This window comes from Pangasianodon hypophthalmus, chromosome 25 (genome assembly GCF_027358585.1).
Source record: "Pangasianodon hypophthalmus isolate fPanHyp1 chromosome 25, fPanHyp1.pri, whole genome shotgun sequence".
Lineage (NCBI taxonomy): Eukaryota > Metazoa > Chordata > Actinopteri > Siluriformes > Pangasiidae > Pangasianodon > Pangasianodon hypophthalmus.
This window is the reverse complement of record NC_069734.1, coordinates 3,793,353-3,813,140: the sequence shown is the minus strand read 5'-3', so window position 1 is coordinate 3,813,140 and position 19,788 is coordinate 3,793,353. Positions and strand designations below refer to the sequence as shown.

The 19,788-nt window shown below is 38.7% G+C and overlaps 2 protein-coding genes across 3 annotated transcripts in view; both read right to left on the bottom strand.

The window, feature by feature from the left end:
- cylda (cylindromatosis (turban tumor syndrome), a) overlaps positions 1-4,517 on the bottom strand; it is a 29,938-nt gene extending 25,421 nt beyond the window's left edge. Inside the window, exons 1-2 of one of the 2 annotated variants that reach the window (XM_053229503.1) lie at positions 4,158-4,517; positions 1-284 (exon numbers count right to left, since the gene is read on the bottom strand). The exon at positions 1-284 is cut by the window's left edge and continues 307 nt beyond it. In XM_053229503.1, coding sequence (XP_053085478.1) covers positions 1-185 — 185 coding nt within the window. In that variant the 5' untranslated portion in view covers positions 186-284; positions 4,158-4,517. The remainder of the gene's footprint in view (positions 285-4,157) is intronic. The other variant, XM_053229505.1, reaches the window with a different exon arrangement.
- Positions 4,518-5,366: 849 nt separating this feature from the next.
- On the bottom strand, positions 5,367-15,997 carry nod2 (nucleotide-binding oligomerization domain containing 2). Its single transcript, XM_026937760.3, has 10 exons — positions 13,747-15,997; positions 13,518-13,641; positions 11,002-12,763; positions 10,087-10,170; positions 9,909-9,992; positions 8,961-9,044; positions 7,881-7,964; positions 7,250-7,333; positions 7,044-7,127; positions 5,367-6,828 (listed from the first exon to the last, which is right to left on the bottom strand). Exons 1-10 carry the CDS (start codon positions 14,230-14,232, stop codon positions 6,756-6,758), a joined length of 2,949 nt encoding a protein of 982 aa, XP_026793561.3. The 5' UTR covers positions 14,233-15,997; the 3' UTR covers positions 5,367-6,755.
- Positions 15,998-19,788: the final 3,791 nt, after the last annotated feature.

Below are 19,788 nucleotides of genomic sequence, written 5' to 3'. Positions count from 1 at the left end.
GTGGGGGGCAGCGGGCGGCCCAGGGAGGTGCGCTCGGGGCAGACTTGACCCAGGCTGCCACGCGGCACACGCACCACCTTCTGCGCCGCCTTCTCCACCACGCACTCCTTCAGCAGCATGAAGAAGCGCCAGTCGTCCCGCGGGCTGCCCGCCCCCTTCTCCTGATTCCACAGCGCCGAGCTCATGGCTGCATCGCAGGGCCCGCTCAGAGGATCGAAACGTGAGGCGTCAGCGAGCGCGGGGATGGAGATGAGGCACTCGCATGATCACCCACGCATCCAGAGCTGGAGAAGCCAAGAGAAAGACAGTGGTGTTTATTTTTATACTCTCTAACCAAATGTCAGTTGTTGAAAAGAGGACGCTTGCACCGCCAAATAGGCCAAGCGATGACTCGACGTATTCAAATTCAGAATTTACTCTAATTCCAAATTCCAAATGGACTATTCACACACATAACACGTTTCCTATTTAATCCAAGTAAAACTTTCAATGTAACCCAATTTTAACAGCAAAACAAAAGACAACACATAAATAATAGTATTTATAATTAGAAAAATATTATTCACATAGCACCTTTAATACACTAAAAAGCGAGCTCAGAAGATTTCCAGTAAAACAAGGAGAAACAATGAGTAGCACATTTACAATGAAGTGCAATATTAAAAGCAAGTTTACGCAATACACTTTAGTTTCTCCTCCGTGATGCTCTTGAGCACTGCGCTGTGAGAACGCGACTTTGTTCAGCTGAAGGTCTGAGAGTGAAAAGAGCGAAAGTGACACTCTGATCAGCATGAATTAAATATGGGCTGAGGCTCTCACTGGAAGCAGGTTTTACAGAGTCTCATGCCTAACACAGAGGAAGAATAACATCAGCTGTCATGTGATGAACCTGCAGGACTGAAACCACACACCTTGTGAGATGATACAGCTGTGTTATGAATGACACACACACACACACACACACACACAGAGGTATTCCTTTAACCCTACAATATGTTAAAGTCATACTACAGGTATATTAGCATATTGCACCCTACTACGCGTAAGTACTGCCAAGATCAGCATTTACGTAACGTTGAACACATAGTGTGTGTTCGTTACACACAGACTTCCACACTGACTCACTCACGGAGTGTGTGGATGCTCGGGTTTCCCCTTGTGCTGCAGGCTGTGTCAGAGAAGCTGTAGGGGATTTTGCATACAGAAACGCACAAGCACACACAAATTTCCACTCCCTGCTTAACAATATCGAGCCATTGTCGGCTCATTATCTGAGTAAATATCTCAACAAATGGGCGAGACATGATAGTACAATTTTACGATAAGATACTGAAGAGTGGGCGAAGAACAGAGGCAACTAGACCTCACATGCAAAAATGTGTGTTTTTTTTTTTTTTTTTTAAATAAAAATCAGACTGTTCTGTAACTTCAGGAGCAATATCAGGACTCTACTCATGATGCACTGATACAGTCATTTCCGAAGTCTATAATAAAGTAGGACACAAAACGGTTGTATGTTGCCCGTATCATACGAAAGGACAGCACTGAGACACACAGCACTGATATATCGATATAACAACAAAATCGTTATTAAAATACATCCCGATACATTTTGACAAACTGAATGGATCTTGGAAGCGGCTGATTTGGTTTTCTGAATCTTTGAAATGGTAAAAATGTGTACACAAATTTTCCATTTGTACACAAGTCCTTCGGTTTCGCTGGCACTTTGTCAGCCAAACAAACTATTGTGATACATACCGTGTATCATACAAGCGTCTTCAAGTTTCATGTGATATGATAATTCTGTCCCGCTTAGTGGCAGTGTGTGTGATCTGACAGATGACTGTTTCAAAATATTGATCAAAACACATTTCAGTCTATTACAGTCTTCAGCGTGGCTGCTTTATTTATAAAGTCCCCTTCAAATGTCTCGTGATGTTGACGTATTTCCTTTTGAAACAGGAAGTGTGTTGAAGCACACGACTGATTTACACAACAGCCAATAATGTCTGAGACACGACACTCCACATCATACCATATTTAAACAAACTTACCAGTACTGAAAATACCAAAAAAAAAAAAAAAGAGCCTTTTCTTTAAACCGGGAAGGATTTCTTACCGCCACCTTCACTCACGCCTGTCCACTTTAACAAGGACGATATCGTAGACTACAAGTTTGCGCGTGTTTATGCCGTATATGTTCGCGATGAGGTCGACCGAGAGCAGTGCCGAGGGTGATAGAGAGCTGCAGCGTCATCACCGGGAGACATCTGACATGTCAGAGTAGTAGGCTTATAATTCATTTTAAATATTACGCTGGAAAAAGAGAAAGGAGTAGTGTGCAGGAAGCCAATACGCACCAAAAAACCACGTTTACTGCTAACGAGCTGCTACTGTAGAGCAAGACACGCCCCCTGGGGCGGGACATACACATCCTCAAGAGCAGTTAATTGAAGGAAGACAAAACTAGTACAGAATGTGATGTCAAAACATTTACTAATTTTCCAAGACTTTAAAATTAAACAATAATCTTATTGATCAGCTATTTTGCTCAGGTTTCATTTCTCGATATACAATCATATTTGTGACCTTAAAGTGAAATCAAATTTTGTGTTACAGACCTTTTCGTATCTGTCCCTTACTGTCACGGACGCCAATACGGGAGTATAACTAGATAAAAATTGTAAAAAATAAAAAAGTTTTGGAGATATTCTTGGTCTCACTGTATAATTCTTCACTTTTGGGAAACATATTGATGACTCATCCCACACTAGTCTCGTGTATATTCCTTTACTCGCTTTATTTTTTTTTGCTTAATAGCAGCCAGGAAAAATCTACAGTCTCAGTAAATCTATCACATGCAGATAAGGTCGTAGGAGATTTTTTGAACTCTTGCACTTGACTTACAAGATATTTTTAAGTCATTAAAGCTGATGCAACGGTGCCACTCCAGTGTTAATATGTTTAACATTGCCACCTCACAGCTCCAGGGTCACTCATACGATCCTGTGCTTCACATGTTCTCCAGGTTTCCTCCAGGATCTCCAGGTTTCCTCCAGCGTCTCCAGGTTTCCTCCAGCGTCTCCAGGTTTCCTCCAGCGTCTCCAGGTTTCCTCCAGCATCTCCAGGTTTCCTCCAGCGTCTCCAGGTTTCCTCCAGCGTCTCCAGGTTTCCTCCAGCGTCTCCAGGTTTCCTCCAGCATCTCCAGGTTTCCTCCAGCATCTCCAGGTTTCCTCCAGCGTCTCCGGCTTTCCTCCCATCTTCCAGAAACATGCTTGTAGCTGGACTGTCTACACTACATCGCCCATAGGTGTGTGTGTGTGTGTGTGTGTGTGTGGTGTGGCCCGTGAGGAAAATGATGTCTCATCCAGGGCGTATTCCCGTCTCGTGCCCAGTGTTCCCGGGACAGACTCCGACTCCACCTCAATCTCAACCGGGATAAATCACTTACTGAAGATGAACGAATGAATGAATGAATGAATGAATGAATGAATGAATTCATCACATCAGTATTTTTCACACACACTGCACATTCCTGTGTTTGTAAAGATTGTCATCTTACATCCTGGTGAAAACAACATTTAAGAGAAGGATATTTTCTTTGTTTGTTTGTTTTTTAATACCGATTTGCTGTAAACACCTTGAATATCGTGAAAATCGAGACAAACCGTGACACCCTGGATGGGTGGGGAGAAGAAATGCTGTAGACATCTTCTCTCCCCTGTTGTGAGATTTCAAATATTTGGAGAATATCTGATGTACCTGGATATCTAGCTCCATCACAAAGCCCATGCCAGGACACATGTGATTAAATCTAAACATATAATCCGATCAGCAGTACTATAAATAGGCCTAGGATCTGAGCATAATGGTGAAGAGATGACAGCACATCTGCCCTGCATCTACACTGACAGGCGTTTTAAATCACCTGTGTCATTAGCTGGAGTTAAACATCTGTCCAGTGGTTAGCTGGCTAACATCACAGATTACAAAAGCAGATTTATTTCGCATCGAAATAACACAATAATGCCATGCTACTGTAGCTTTGCTGTAGAGACTTTCAGGAATATCGTTAAGTCTATGCAGGGGAAAACATTAGCCAGCTAGCTAGAAACAACTTTTCTCTTATTTATCTAAATGACATAAATAAATACCTTCTTGAAGCTCCTCCTTAACTTAAAATCTCTTCGTCTTCGATGTGGAAATCTCACCGCTGCCTTATTCCTGATGTTTACATACAAAACATGAATGGCTCGGCTAACTAGCGTGCTAGCTGCAGTTGCCTTCCAGTCTAACCGCTAGCACTGTACTGGTCTCTGGTTAAGTTGCTAAGATAGTTAGCTAGCTAGCTAGCTAGGTAGCGAGCCACAACTTAAATGTTAAATGAATTGTTTTTGGTTTTTAAATAGCTAGATTATAACTGAAAGAAAACTGCGCCAAAATAAAATAATGACGTAAGGGCAGCGAATTATTTAAAAATATAAATAATTTATAGTGTGTATTATACTAATCTAACCTGTTCGGTCACAGGTATTCGTCTCTGATTGGTCAAAATGCGTTGTTCTCAGTGCTGATTGGCTGTTTGCGCTTAAGTCCCACCTCCTGGGGGTTTCCGTTAGGTTTGTTTGAAGTGCACTACCGAGTGTATACAATAATGACTTGTACACTCCACGTAGTGCACTATTTGTACAAAAGGCAGTCAATTAGGATTCAGCCATTACGGCAGTGGTATTTGGTAGAAGCAAAGCTAATAAATAAAGAAATAAACAAACAAACCAACCCTCTCAGGTTGTAAGTAGATACTGTATTATTGAATGTAATGTTGGGTTAATTTGTAATGTATCAGTAGGACTCCGTTTCTTTTGTTTTGATAAAGGTGTATCTTCTATCTGTCCATCAGTTTTCTGTAAAAACAAATAGTGCAAAAGTATTTGCAAAAGTGTCCTATTGGCTTCTGGGTTGAAAAATGAAAGATCTAGTCTACAAATTAAGCTTAAAGTTAAGGTTTCATATCTCTAGCCAATTTATCTGAATGAGCTTTATTAAGACATCTAATGGTCTGAAACACCTGCTTCCGCAGTCTTATTTATAGGCATAAAATATGCTCTCAGAAGACCTGGGACAAAAAAATTTTTACAGAGCCAGAGAAAGTGTGATACTATTACCAACAGTGAAAACCATCATTTAGGAATGGAAGAAACTGACACACAGACACAACCAAAAGGGGAAGAAAAATTACAGAACAACAAAAAAAAAGTACCTGAGAATCAATTAAAAAAACCCCAAACAAACAGCAAGAGACTTTAAAAAGTCATTAGAGCGTAAGTGGGATAAAGGTCTGCATTAATGCACAGTCAGAAATATAATGTTAATTCTTTTATTATTAATATCAGCACATAGTTTTTGACCATTTTTGGTTACTTGTGACAACCTAACTCACTTTACCCAACAACTTGTCTTGTTGGTTTCAGAATTTCAATGTATGTAAACTTCTGTACTCAGCATTCCCATGCTGTTGCTGCCATCTGAATTATATTTATTATACAAAAAAGATCACACAATACTTATTCCTCCAGTTTAAGCCAGCTTAGAGGGAGAAAATACATAGAAAAAAAAGAACAGAAAGCAAAATAATATAGAAAAATAACATAGAAATTACTTAAATATAAATCCACATAAAGTAACATGGTAACAAAAAAATACAATCAATGCAGTACGTGAAGTTAATAATATTTCATTCTTCTGTCTTTAGTTACTGTAATGTACATACAGTATACTGATAACACTCTCCAGGCTAAACACTGGTGTAAACTGTAGACTACAGGGGACCATGTTTTAGAAAATAACCGGGTGGTAGTTGATATTGTAAGGGTGATTCAATGATTGACAAATATGTATGTAAAATATATGTAAACAACATTTTAAATACAGATCACGGCTTCTTCACAACCATCTCTGTACGTGTTTCAGATAAATAGTTTCATAAATAAAATGTACCAATTCTAGTGCACTTAGAAATCACTATTTCTGCCTGTTCCAGCTCATTATAACTGAACTAACATTTATACTGCAAAAAATCTTATTATTTCTGCATTAATCTGGGAATCCACGTTACATGTCATGCTAGGAAACGTCATCTTCCATGACTCAGCCAGTGTAGGTTATGTACGTTTTAGTGTACCACAACATTTACATAACCCTGTTACCTGAACACATTCACCCCTAGGAAAATCTGGTATATTCCATAAGTTACCTGTTCAACAGGAAGTTGAATCATCTGAATTTCCTGAAGGTCATGGGAAGAGGAAGATTAGTTTAGCGTATTTTATCTTCTTTCTTTATTTTCAGTGATATTGTGACATTGGCTGATGAAAGTCAAAGTAACTTATTCATTTTAAAAATTAAAACGATATAAATTACTAGAATGACCTCATGCCATAAGCATATTTTCTAGTTAACCACGCTAGGTATGTTTGCTAGTACTGTACTTAAAAAAAAGAAAAAAAAAGAAAGAAAAAAAATCATGTAAGAGCTAAATGCAGCCAAAGAAACATTGTATTTAAAAAAAAAAAAAAAAAAAAGATATTCCTCCCCAAGATGAATTAATGCATTTTTTTTAAAATTGTTAAATACATGTTTTTTTTACATTCAATGTTAAAAAATGAAGTTTCATTTTTAAGAAAATGGCTAAACACCACACCAATCATAGAATCTGAAGAATCTGTCCAAGAACTGACATCATTCTTTCACCCTTAGAAGATGAGTCTGCTTTCTTGCTCACTAAGTTCCTTCACCTCCTCTGCGCTCAGATTGTTTCCTCTCAACCTGTAACAACACACACTTCTCAGTTCTCCCTAATACATCTGTTATAGCACTTCAACGTCAGAAATCTTTGTACAAAGACTGAAATGTACTAAACAAAAACAGATCTAGATTCAGATTCATTTTCAGTACGAGTCATAATCCGTTACAGTGTGAGCAATGTTCTCTAGACTTTGAGGGTTTAATTACGTAGGTGTTAGTATTAAATTAGGTCTTACCACACTTCCTTAACAGTAGAGCTCACTTTCAAAGCCTCAATCAGACACTCCACGCCATCCCTGCTAATGCAGTTTTGGTTCAGCCTGAGAGGTAGATAGCAGGCAGAAGTAGTAAAATGAAAGAAAGACACAGTAAAAAGGATGCGGTACATTTTCAAAGTAAATACATTTTCAAAGCATTTTTTTAAAAATGTGTAACAACTCACCAGAGCTCCTTAAGTGTTGTGCTTCTCTTAACAAGCTCCGCTAAGGCACATGCCCCTGCGCTGCCTACACTGTTATCCGCCAGGCTATGGATATAGTACCAGGAAACAGAAATACAGTGACGTTATCACATTATTTTCCAGTAGGCCTATATAGAGTGTATCCCAAAACTCTAAATAATGTCTCCTCAAGTTTACATTTTTCTGGCCATCACCCAAACCAGGAATAAGGAGAGAAGAGGCTTCTATATCAAGGAAAAATAGTTGAAGTGAAGTGACCAAGTATGGTGACCCATACTCAGAATTCATGCTCTGCATTTAACCCATCCAAGTGCACACACAGAGCAGTGGGCAGCCTTTTTTGCACACCTTTCTTCTGAAAGTTGGTTCTTCTGGGTTCTCCGGTTTCGTACTACCTCACAAAAACATGCCGGTAGGTGAATCAGCTTCCCTAAACTGCCCTTGGGTACAAATGTGTTTGTTTGTGTGTGTGTGTGTGTGTGTGTGTGTGTGTGTGTGCATGCGTGGTTCCCTGAGACGGACTGGCATCCCATCCAATGTATATTCCCATCTATCGCATCGCATGACTCATATTACTCATTTCCTTTAACTGTGAAATAAAGATCACCTGTACCTTAACCATATTAACGTGGTGCTGTCCTTCAGTGCATCAGCTAAAGCCTCAGCGCCTTTGTCTCCAATCTTATTTCCCCACAGTCTGGAGGAAAAAACACCAAATCGAACAAATATCAGCAATAAAATATCGGCAAGCTGCATTGGAGATTTCAGTATATACTGTATATTGCTTTTTAAAATATAGTACTTATATTGTTAATTGATGACTTTTCATGACTTCTGTACAGTAATGGTCTATTTATAATGTTTAATATTATGTTACATTTCATAAAAGAATAAATATACTCCTCTCATATTGTTTAATGTTGTGAAACATCTGTGGATAACAGGAAGAGTAGTTCCTGTTATCACTTATTAAAAGCAGCTTAAGTCAATGAGACAAAAATGTTACCAGGATTCAGCAAAGCATAAATTTGTGAAGACTTTTTTTTTTTTTTTTTGGCACAAACATAAACTTACAGCTTTACCTCTGACTGTTACAAAGAGCTGACACTGGAGACTCCTTCCAAAAATGTTAAATAATCATCTTACAGAAAACTTTAGCATATTAACAATTATACGACAGTTAGTTCCGCTCCACTGATCTGATTGGTCGAGCAGCGTTCCAAGAGTGCCTATACTTCCTACAACCGCACTGGGACGTTTCACTGTGTGTATCACTCCGCTCTTCACTGTCTTTTCCACATAAAATTCCACTTCCTAGTTGGAAACCGTTACTACAGTAGAGGTAGCGATATCATCAGCAGACATGACAAACATTTTTCATGAATATAACTTTTGAGTTAAAAAATGAAGCCAATTTTCCCGGAAGCACCTTTAATGGGAACAGACAAATCAATGTGAGCGAGCTAGCTATCAATGACTGTGGCTTCTTGGGGATCTATTTCTGCTAGCAGAGCAAAAATAAACAGAACATTTAGCCATACTGTGTCTGAAATGCCACTTGCTTGATATTTCTTGTTTATAGGACTGTTGTATAAAAGCAATATCACACTCACATGGCATGGTTGTGATTAGCTTTGGCACTCGCCCTTACTTCAAAAAATTTTTTTTTTTTTAATTAGAAAAAAAATCTCACCCAAGATACATCAGTGATGTGTTGTGCCTCAGCCCTTCTGCCAGCTGCTCGGCTCCCTGTGATGTGATGTTATTGTTTCCAAGTCTGTAAAGTACGAGACATTATAGACAGAATGACAGAATTAATTTCAGCCTACATTAAATAAACTTGACAGATAACTGATTCATACATAAACACCAAGAATTTACAACCAAGTGTTTTTTTTTTTTTGTTTTTTTTTTATATTTCATTAAATTTTGATAAGGGATACTAACCATCTCTAAAAAACTAACCATGGTGTTTCTTTATCTAGGTAACCTCTTTTACTACTGAGGGTGATGTATGGATATTCCAAATACTGTATTCATCCTTTTTTTGTTGTCATCTTTTAAGCAAAACATGCTTCATTTAACATTAAGATGTCAAGCGCCATGTTCAAATGTGTTTGTGTGTTCACTGTGATTACAAGATTTCACACCATGTTTGGGGTATTCACAATTTCGAAAGAACGCACAATTTTGAAAGACCTCTTAATACGGCAGAGCCGATAGAAGTTCAGCTAGCAGCTGATGCTAAGTGTAATTTTTTTCCCTCATACTGTGTGCAGTTTTTCAGTTGTTACTAACACATCTCAGGAAAATGTTGATATTCGTGGCAGTTTTGTTTAGATTTTGCCATCATTCTGCTTTTATAAAATTTTCGAATGGCTTTAGCTAGCTAGCTAAAGTGTTAACCTCGTCAGTCATTGGCTAGTTTCCTGTATAATTTGTGTCTATATCTCCTAGTTGCCTAGCAACAGTGTCCTCATTAGTTGAGCCATTGTTCATACACTCAAAAGACATATAAATTCACTGGTTTATAAAACATACATTTAAAATCTTGTGATTATTAGTCAATTCTTTAAACGCAATATATTTTTAATGGTTTGAATGTAAGTTCTTAAATGCAAATGTACATTTTTAATAATACCTTAATGCAAGGAAGTTCTTCTTTGTCTTAAGCAGCAAGGCAAAATGCTTTGTGCACTCATCTGTTAGTCTGTTGTTGAACAGCCTGTGCAAATACATTTTTATTTTTTAATATAAAGCATTACAACTTGTGTTGTAAGACAATATGAATTGAAAATCGAATTATTTTCCAAACTCACGCTACTTTCTCGAAGCATTCGCAGTGTACTCCCTTCTCAACAAGTTTGCGGATTCCTTCATCTGATATGTTATTGTTCCTCAAGCTGTCAAGATTATAAGAAATAAAAAGAAAATTTGCATGTGTTTGAATGAATGAATACTATAAACTTTAATACTATGTACATTTGGAATAAAAAGGTTCCTCAAGGACCAGTTTTGTTTTTCTTAAGAGTTTCTATTTGGAATCTTTTCTAGAAGGGAAACCCTCAGGATTCTCCCCAATGAGACAAACTAAAGAACCCTTTAAAGTGAGTGTGTGCAGACTTATACTTAAGTTGCAATATTAATTTGCATATGTTGATGATTGTTATTGTTTATAAGCCTTTATGTCCTGGGTTATATGAAGAAACTGAATAGGAAAGTGTATTTATTACTTCTGATTTAAAATGATTGTTTATTCCTAAGTAGACCCCTACAACAAGGGTTTCCCATTTGGAAAATCTTAGGAACCTAGAATAGTCATCTATAACCATCCAAAGAGTGAATTATGAACCCCCTTTTTCTAAGAGTGTAGTTTGTTAAAATGAAAGCGGTTTTTCACAAAAAAAGGTCTGGCAGTTTGAACACTTACTATACACTCTGAGAAGAAAAAAGGTTAACTCTAGAGCCCAAAAGGGCTATTCAGTTTGTCAGATTGGGGGACCACCTAAAAGTTCATTATTTAGAACCCCTTTCAGAAGCTAAGAACCTTGAACTATCCAAAAAACATTAAGGAACCTTTTTTTATTATTATTTTCCAAATGTGTACTATAGGAAGGCACCAATAAATCAAATAGCAAACACAATAATAATGTAATACAATATTATTTGAATATTTTAATAATTAAATTAAATTAAATTCAGTTTAAGGTTTGCCAATGAAATGATACTCTTACTAGAGGGAGTGACAGATATGAAGACATGGCAGGAGTTGTTCCAATCCCACATCCCCCACCGAGTTGAAGTCCAGCTGTATTCCAACAGGATTTTGCAGGTACCTGAGTACATAAGCCAGAGCAGTGCATTCCACTGGACCAATATTACAATATATTAACTTCAGGTGCTCTACTTCTAGTTTGGCCACTGCACCCTTAGCAATCTCACTCTCCTGCATCTCATAGATGCACTTAATGAGCCAAACAAAACTCGGCATGGCATGCATGCTCTTCTTTTCACCCTTCACTGGTGGAGGGATTGATTTGAAATGCCTCTGTATACCCTTGGACAAACACTTCATGACTTGCTTGGATTTTTTCTCGAGCAAGCCAGCAGGACAGGACTGTACAAGGAGACTGCGATAGCGCTGGGACAGAAGTCCTGCAACAAACTCTGAGGTGATCTGCAGGTTTGGGATCTCTGCTACATTGCAGTCATCAACTACAGGCTTCATGCAATGTACAAGACAGTTGTGATTAAGAACTGTTGGCTGCTTGCACTGAGACTGAAAGAGATTTAGGATGACAGAGCAGTTGACGTTGTTGTTGAGAACAATATAGAGAGCAGCGAAGAAGCACTGCATGGTGATATGCAGAAACTCAAAGTGTTTGCAGTCAGTATAGTCTGAGAGGTCCTTACAGTGTATAAGGAATCCCAGACCAATGTCCTGCTCTGTGATGCCACATTTGAGCAAGTCTGACTCTGCGAATACGTAACAGGATGTCTCTAAGCCCTCCAGTGCCAACTGTCCTAGTCTTCTCACTGTCTCTAGATGGTCTTGTAGCCATCCTTTTCCCAAAGTGCTGTGCTTCTGAGGCATCCGCTTCTGGAGGAAATGCTTCAGAACCATGAAGTATACATCAGTGACTGTCTGAGGGCTGCCTTCCCCACATCCAAGCAACTCTTTGTAGCACTTTGATATAATCCAGCAGAACACAGGAATATGGCAGAGCCCAAGTAGGGCTGTGTTAGCCTTGAGGGACTCTACAACCCGAGTAGCTACAGTGGCGTCATTGTGGTGTTTCCTTACAAAGTGGTCAATTCCCACAGGAGAGAAACCCTTGGCGAGGACTTCCTTGCGGAGATACCGCTTCAGAGATGGACCCACTGCTTGGGGTCTGCTGGTTACCACCTTCTTCACCCCTTTCATTAAGGTACCCTGAAGTAGGTTGAAAAGCAGAGTGTGTACGGGTGCTTGCTGTGTGGGGCAGCAATGGCGCCCTTCATCGGTGAAGCTCTGCCTAAACTCATCAAGCCCATCAAAGGTGAAAAGGACTAGGTGAGGGTGGTCAAGAATGAACTGGAAAATTTCATCTTGACCCCGGTCCGGCCAGCAGCAATGCAGGAACAGGAGCTCTTTTAAAGAGAGTATCCTCTGCTCAGCATTCAGTTTACGGCAACTGAAAGGGAACAGCATGAGAACGTCTGTCAACAAGGTACTTCGAGCCCACAGCAGGTGGAGCCTCTGCAGCAAGGTACTCTTACCAGTACCTGCTTCACCAGAAATAAGTATTGTATCGGCTTCCTCATTAAGAGTCCCAAGCAGACCCACCACATCCTGCAGCCCCAGAGCTGTAACCGCTCTGTCACTTTGCACCACTTCTAGAAGGCCATCAGTATAGATATCGTCTAGGGAAAACTTTCCTGTTCCGCCATATGTGCTGAGAAAGTGTGACTGAGCGGCAACAGAGCTGCAAAGCTTCTTCTGGTAGAGGTGGCATTCTGGAGAAAGGAGTGGTGAGGAATCATAAATCAATAAGAATGTAGCTACTGCATTGCGGTCAATGTACATTTAAAAGGTCTTGTATTCTCCTACAGTACACACCCTGCCAGTACTATGGGAACTTATCCTAAAGAAAAGCAATGGCATAACTAAATCATAAGTATTAAAATAAAACTTGTCATTCTAAAACCACTATGAACCACTATGAACCCCCAGAATAGCTTCAATCTGTCTTGCCATAGATTCTACAAGTCTCTGAAAGTGTACTGGAGGGATGGATGCTTGTGCATGATCACAGTTTCTTAACAGATTAGTTGACATTTTAAAAAAAATTTCATTCTGTAATTTATTGGTGATACATTGCTATGCTACATTTTGATGGGTCTCATAAATGCTAAGCACACAGGGTCCAAACGAACACTGACATTGCAGAAAATGTTTGATAACTTATCCACCACAATGCTCACTAGAAAAACACTGGTCATAGCACAACATTCTCTAGTTTCCTGGGCTGAGGGATAGTGATCTTTATAACTTGACTTGATTTTTTTTTTATATTGAAGCTGTCGCAATATTAGTAATTCAAAGGTAATTAACGGTAGTGGTTTTCCTGTTTAAATTTAAGTTTAAAGTGTGTAACTTCAACAGCAGAAGAAAGTAAATGATTACAAGTCTACTGTAGTCAAAGGTCCTGCTTGATAGTCCAGCAAGGAGCACAAACATGAGCATAACAAGTGAAAACAGCATACATACCAGCAGAGAGTTGCTTTTCGTCTTTCACACGTTGTGGCTTACTGTCTATTTGCTGCAGATACTGCAGTAAAGCATTGGCAGCACCTTCCCCTCTGAACCTCACTTGGTCTAACAGCTTCCTAGCCTAGTCGGAAACACAAGGAAAATGTAGCAGAAGTTCTGATAATAAAATCTCATACAACAGGCACCCACAGAATGGACTGGTCTAATCTGCATAGGTATCACTTACCTTCTGTGAACGTGTGTGCACAGGTAACAACACTTCATCACAGTCTTGTGAAGTAAAGCAACCAGCTTCCATCAGAGCATCCAACACCCCATCGAGATGGTCCCGAACCTTCTTTACCAGTGCTGGCCTGTCAATCAACAAAGCCTCACTGGTGCTTGTGGGAGTCTTCTTGATGTCTCTTCGCCTTGAATTACCTTTCCCAAAGTAAAGTCCTGCTTTCTGGGCCTCAGGTAAGACTTGATCAAAAGCTGCCAGCAGCAGACTGCAGGCCTCCTCTCCTTTGGTGTACACCAAGTCCAGAAGGTCTCTGGTTTTGGAGCAGAGGGGTTTAGAGAGACCCTGGACATTGTGGTAGTCTTCCCAAACAAGGACGTCCCAGGACAGCAACAGGTCAAGCACAGAATCCAAAGGTTCAGCGGTGCCACCGCAGCACAGTGCCCCCAACAGTTCTGTTCTCTGCCTTAGCACCAGCTGCTGTGCACACATGACTCAGCTTCACACATAGCATATGCTGCTTTCAATAGTATTGGGTATTTTCTGGGGTATTTTCAACCCTATCGGAGATTTTCAATCTTTTGGAATGACTCAATAATATGCATTGCAGCTTCCTGCGATGTCTGCTCTGCAACATTCATTGTTTTGGGTACGATAAACAAACAATATTGCACAACACTAGCTCCTCATTGAATGCAGATATATAAATTATAGAAGGTCTTCAAATTCAGGCTGGGCAAGAAAAAGATTTATTTTGAAGATTTCGACATTTATTATCAGCATAAAGATGCTTCTTCAGCTTCATGCATAGAGTGGGAGGTAAGTAACTATGTCCATAACTGCAAGAAATAACAGTCCTCGATTTGACAGCAGATAGAAAAGTTAGCCTCAAAATGTACTTAAATTTAGCATGGTCCAAAAGAAAAATATATCAGAAGATTTAATTTAGACACTTAATTTCATTGTGCACCAGAAATAAAGCATTTCACAGCTTCCTCTTTTCCATGACAAGAGTCACACAGAAGATAATCATGTCCATGTCATCAAGAAATAGCAGTCTTCCTTTTTAATGAAGATTGAAAAGTTAAAAAAAAAAAAAAACTTAAAAATTAGGCTAATTACACATTTTCACTTCGACTCCATGTCAAAAGCTGTACACCAGATAAGTCCAAACTATCAAGAAGTAACAGTTTTCTATTTGACCATAGATTGCAAAGGTAGTCTAGAAATGTCCTTATTTTTTTTTTTTTTACTATGGTCCAAATAATTTCAAAGAATGAATCTAAATACTGAACTTTATTTTCCCCAGAAGTAAGTTTGCAAGGGTAGGTGTTCCATCAGGTCCATGTTGAAAGCTGGACAGCAGATAATCAGAAGTCCATGGCATCAAGTAACATCAAGGAGCAGTCCTCCTTTTTACCGAAGGTTTAAAAAATGTGTGTGACTTAGTGACTTAGACCAAGAGAAAATTTTACTTAAGACTGAATTTAATTTAGACTTTTAATTCATTTTGCACCAAAGTTTCTTCAGCTCCATGTCAAGAGCCACCCAGATATTTAGGTTAAATCCGTTCAAACAGAAGTAACAGAAGTCTGAGGCAAATCAAATCTATAATCACATATTTAAATTAGAGATCCTCTCTCTCTCTCTCTCTCCTTCTCTCTCTCTCTCTCTCTCTCTCCCTCTCTCACAGGCTATAGTCAACAGCGTATTGAAGGCGTTTCCTCATCTTGGCCAAAGTTGGAGAAACTTCACAAAAAAGACACATGATGCTTCCCACAATCTGTCATCTGAATACCCAATTTTGCACAACTAGACCAAGACCTTAATTTCTCTTCCAGTTATGAAAAATATATTCATTAGTCTTTTAGTGTGTTTTGATAGTGGCAAGTTGTTGACCTGCCAGGTTTCCACGCCTGACATATGGATCATAAACGTTCACTTTCTGACCAGTGAATGCTCTAATCAAGAAGCATTTGCATTTCAGTCAGTGTGTGAAAGAGTGAAATACCTGCTCACAAAGTCCTGTAAGAGAAAGTCAGTGAACCCAGTCTGTTTATCCGGCGGTGACTTTCTTCAAAATGTGAAATCTGTCCTCAGCTCTCTTCCTCATTCCAGCTGTTACACTGCACGTCCGTGACGTCATCCGTGTGCAGACTATTGCACGAGCGTCTATATTTATTCTATTCATAAGATATTAAAATAATAATCCGTGTGGTTCTCCTGTGTGTGATCACACGGATGTTGCTGATGCACTTTGCTGTAGCTGGAGATAACTGAAAGTGAAACTGCAACAAGTCTGCTGTAATAGGAAATGGACTAAGGGCTAGTGCTATGAAAAGTGTATTTTCTATTTTAGTATTATTGTTGTTATTATTATTTATTTATCTATCTGTTTATGTATTTATGTATTTATTTATTTTACATATTTTATGGGATTTTTCTAGATGTTTTTTTCTACATGGTTTAATTTTATCAGATTTTTTTTTCTTTCTTTTCTTTTTTTTTTTTTTGTTGTTGTTTGTTTGAGGAAGCTTCAACCTCTAACACACATTTCCTGGTGAAGACAGAATTCCTCTTTCATTAACACATGAATGCAATGTGTTAATTCATTACAGCTACACTACAACTATTACTACTAATAGTTAATAAGATTTCATAATAATCAACAATCAGGAGACAGACCTTCCTCAAAGAGTACACTGAAATAATGTAATCATTTATAAAGATGAGGGAAGGAATTCAGTGAAAATCAATCACTAAACATAGATCATAGTTTTAAAATAATTAAATAAATAAATAAATAAAAAGACCACCAGTTTTGGGTAAAAAAAAAAAATAAATAAGAAATTAGAAATTAACCCAAAATCAGGACCTAACTAACTCAAATATATTGTTGCATAAAGATCTAAGCAACTTCACTGTGCCTATAAAATGCTTATAACATATTAAACATGCATCATGTAAAGGTTTGTTGGTGAACACTAATAGGCACAGGATGAATTAGAAAAAATAAAACTTGTCAGTGTTCTTCTTTGCAAGCTATTACAAAAGGTTTTAGACTGGTATCTTTCATCTATACCCACAGGACTCGAAATGACCCAATGACCCACTTTTTTAATGTTTTATTAAAAATATCTAAAAACATGAATGAACAATCTATTTTAATTGCTATGACTCATGACTCAACTTCCAGTTAGATATGAAACCTATGTTATTGTTACTCCCCAGAAACAGTCCTCTGAGGAAAATTGGGTGTCTGGCTTCAGATGTGAGAGTAGCCTACATTGAACATTGTGCAGCACTGACATTATACACTAGATGGCGCACGAGCATTGTGTAGTGCAGCAGAAAGTTAAAGCAAAACTTGGTGACCAACAACTTTCTTCATTTTCAATTATTAGCTAAAGGTCACCATGGAATCTTTAGCACCAGGTCACCATGGTGTACATGCAGAATCTATTTTTCAGCAAATTCAGACAGTACAGTAATATAACAACTATAGAATATACGTAATCAATATAGACTATCCAGCATATACAATAAAATATTACCTACACCCTCAGAAAAAAGGGGTATTAAAGGTATCTTTCCTTGTCACTCAAGGGCACTTTTTTGTTCCTTTAATCTGTATTTATTACATGGTAATGTGAATGTACCGTAATTTACCTTTAAATATGATTTAAGGTACATAGTTGGACCTAAAGGGCCATTCTTGTACCTTTAATAAGCTTTTAGAGTAATACCTTAAAGTTACACTACATGCACCTTTCCTGGTAACAGATATACACTAAGGCTACAAAACGTGAATGAACTCTTAAGAGTACCACACAGTGACAAGGAAAGTGTTTAGTACCCTTTTTTTTTTGAAAATGTATAAAGGAATCGTGGGTGTAAAAATCCAGAGCAAATGCCACTTTTATACATAAACCCTGAACATGAAACATGGCAAGATTATTTTTTCCAGCAATGACATATCAGTTAATCATGATGGTGCCGTGAGTAGTGCTGTCACCTCACAGCTCCAGGATCCCTGGTTCGAACCTGAAACTGTCTGTGTTGAGTTTCACATGTTCTAAGTGAAGTGAAGTGAAGTGACTTGTGGCCAAGTATGGTGACCCATACTCGGAATTTGTGCTCCGCATTTAACCCATCCAAGTGTGTACACACACAGTAGTGAACACACACACACACACCGTGAACACACACTTCAGTTTCACCTTCGGGTTGCAAGTCCGACTCTCTGTCCATTAGGCCACGACTGCCCCTGTCTATGTGGCTTTCCTTGGGGTTCTCTGGTTTCCTCCTACCTCCCAAAAACATGGCAGAAGGTGCATTGGTGACTCTAAATTGCCACTAGGTGTGGATGTGTGTGTGCGTGGTGCTGGATGGACCGGTGTCCCAGCAGGGGTGTATTCCCACCTTGCGCCCAGTGTTCCTGGGATAGATCGAGGTGGACAAAGACCAGAATAAAGCATTTACTGAAGACAAACAATAATTAATATATATAAATAGATAGATACTTAGCTAGAGATTTTGTCAACTTAAATAAAAATCATATTAACCTTCAATGTCCATCGATTTCCACTCGTAGATATTTATTCTGAAAGCCTTTCCACAAAAATTGCATTATATTTAGCCTTAGTTCACTCATAACCCTGTCCTGCTAAATTAAAGTAACATTAATGAGTAAAACAGCATGTGTCAATGGTTTCCTGCTCTGTGTGTGTGTGAAAAAAAAACAGCCTGCATTTTTTTAAACCATTGTCTAGACTGGGAGGGCGTTTTAAAGTGAGAGCTGGTGTTCTCTGTGTGGCCTACAGCACGGCTGAACTGAGAGTGTGAACAATTCAAACCAGCTCTTTGCTGTCAGTGATGAAACAGTCTCCATGCTGTCCATGCTTTTTTTTTTTTTTTTCTTTCGCTCCACTGTCCCGAGACCATCATTCTACTCTCTTACCCACAACTGAACAAATCATTTTCACAGATCTGTCTAGATGTAGCCCGGCAGTGACACGTTCTCAGCTATAACCAGAAGACAGACGCTCTGGGAGGAATTAAGCTCGACTGTGTCACATACACTGCACATGAAGTGCAAGCTTGTGCAGTTTTGTTTAACCGCTTGTCAGTTGTACGCCATTGAGCATTCTTCAGTCTGACAGCTGTTGAAAATCCTACAAGGTTCCATTCAACTAAAAACCATCCAATGAGGCTTTCATCATTGGTGGGCTGTGTATATCACTGCATCTGTGGAGATGTTGTGAAAAGGGAACTAGAGAGTGTTTTATTGTCAGCCAGGGGATACACAGAGACTTATTCCTCTCTTATCCTTCCTGTTTCGTATCACTGTGCATGATCGACGCTTCTTTTTATGTTCTAAATCTACCACAAATATTGTGAACACTTCCTATTTATTTCCCACCTTCCTCGTTCATGTCCCTGATCACTTTTCATACCTATTCCTTGTAATTAGTTTCATAATATCAGTATATTTTGACTCTTGTGTCTCTTTGTGGTAAAGTGTTACATCTAACTCCAGAATTATTGGACCATTTGTTTCAAAATTATTGGCACTTCAGTCTCCTGTGAAGAAAACAGTATCGAACCCCTTTCTGTATCTAACGACTGTATAGGATCTTAGATTGTCTCTCATACAAAACACTTCCAGTTTCTTTATATTCTCATGCTTGCATAGTTGCACTTTCATCCTTCAACAGGATTAAAATCCAGAGACTGAAATGGTCACCGTGTTACATTGCTTTTGTGTTCCACAACTATTTATCTTACTTTAGATGTGTGTTTGGAATAATTATCTTGTTAACGTATCCAATTAATTTGATGTCTTAATCTGTTCAGTGGTCAACTTTTTCAATTGTTTTAAGCTTGATGGTATTTTAACGGTTTATGTATTTTTATATCCATTTTCTTATTCATGGAGGTCGGAAACAATCTGCTTATTCTGTGTGGAAAGCACTTTGCTTTTCCCTATGGGGATGGATGTGTAAGGGATTTTACATTTCACATTTATACAACAAAGAAAACGGGACA

Coding starts and splice junctions, on each gene's coding strand:
- nod2 (XM_026937760.3), bottom strand. CDS start 14,232: ATGTGTGCACAGCAGCTGGTGCTAAGGCAGAGAACAGAACTGTTGGGG. Junction 13,642..13,746: donor TGCACACACGTTCACAGAAG/GTAAGTGATACC, acceptor GTTTCCGACTAG/GCTAGGAAGCTGTTAGACCA. Junction 12,764..13,517: donor CGAAAAGCAACTCTCTGCTG/GTATGTATGCTG, acceptor TCCTTTCTCCAG/AATGCCACCTCTACCAGAAG.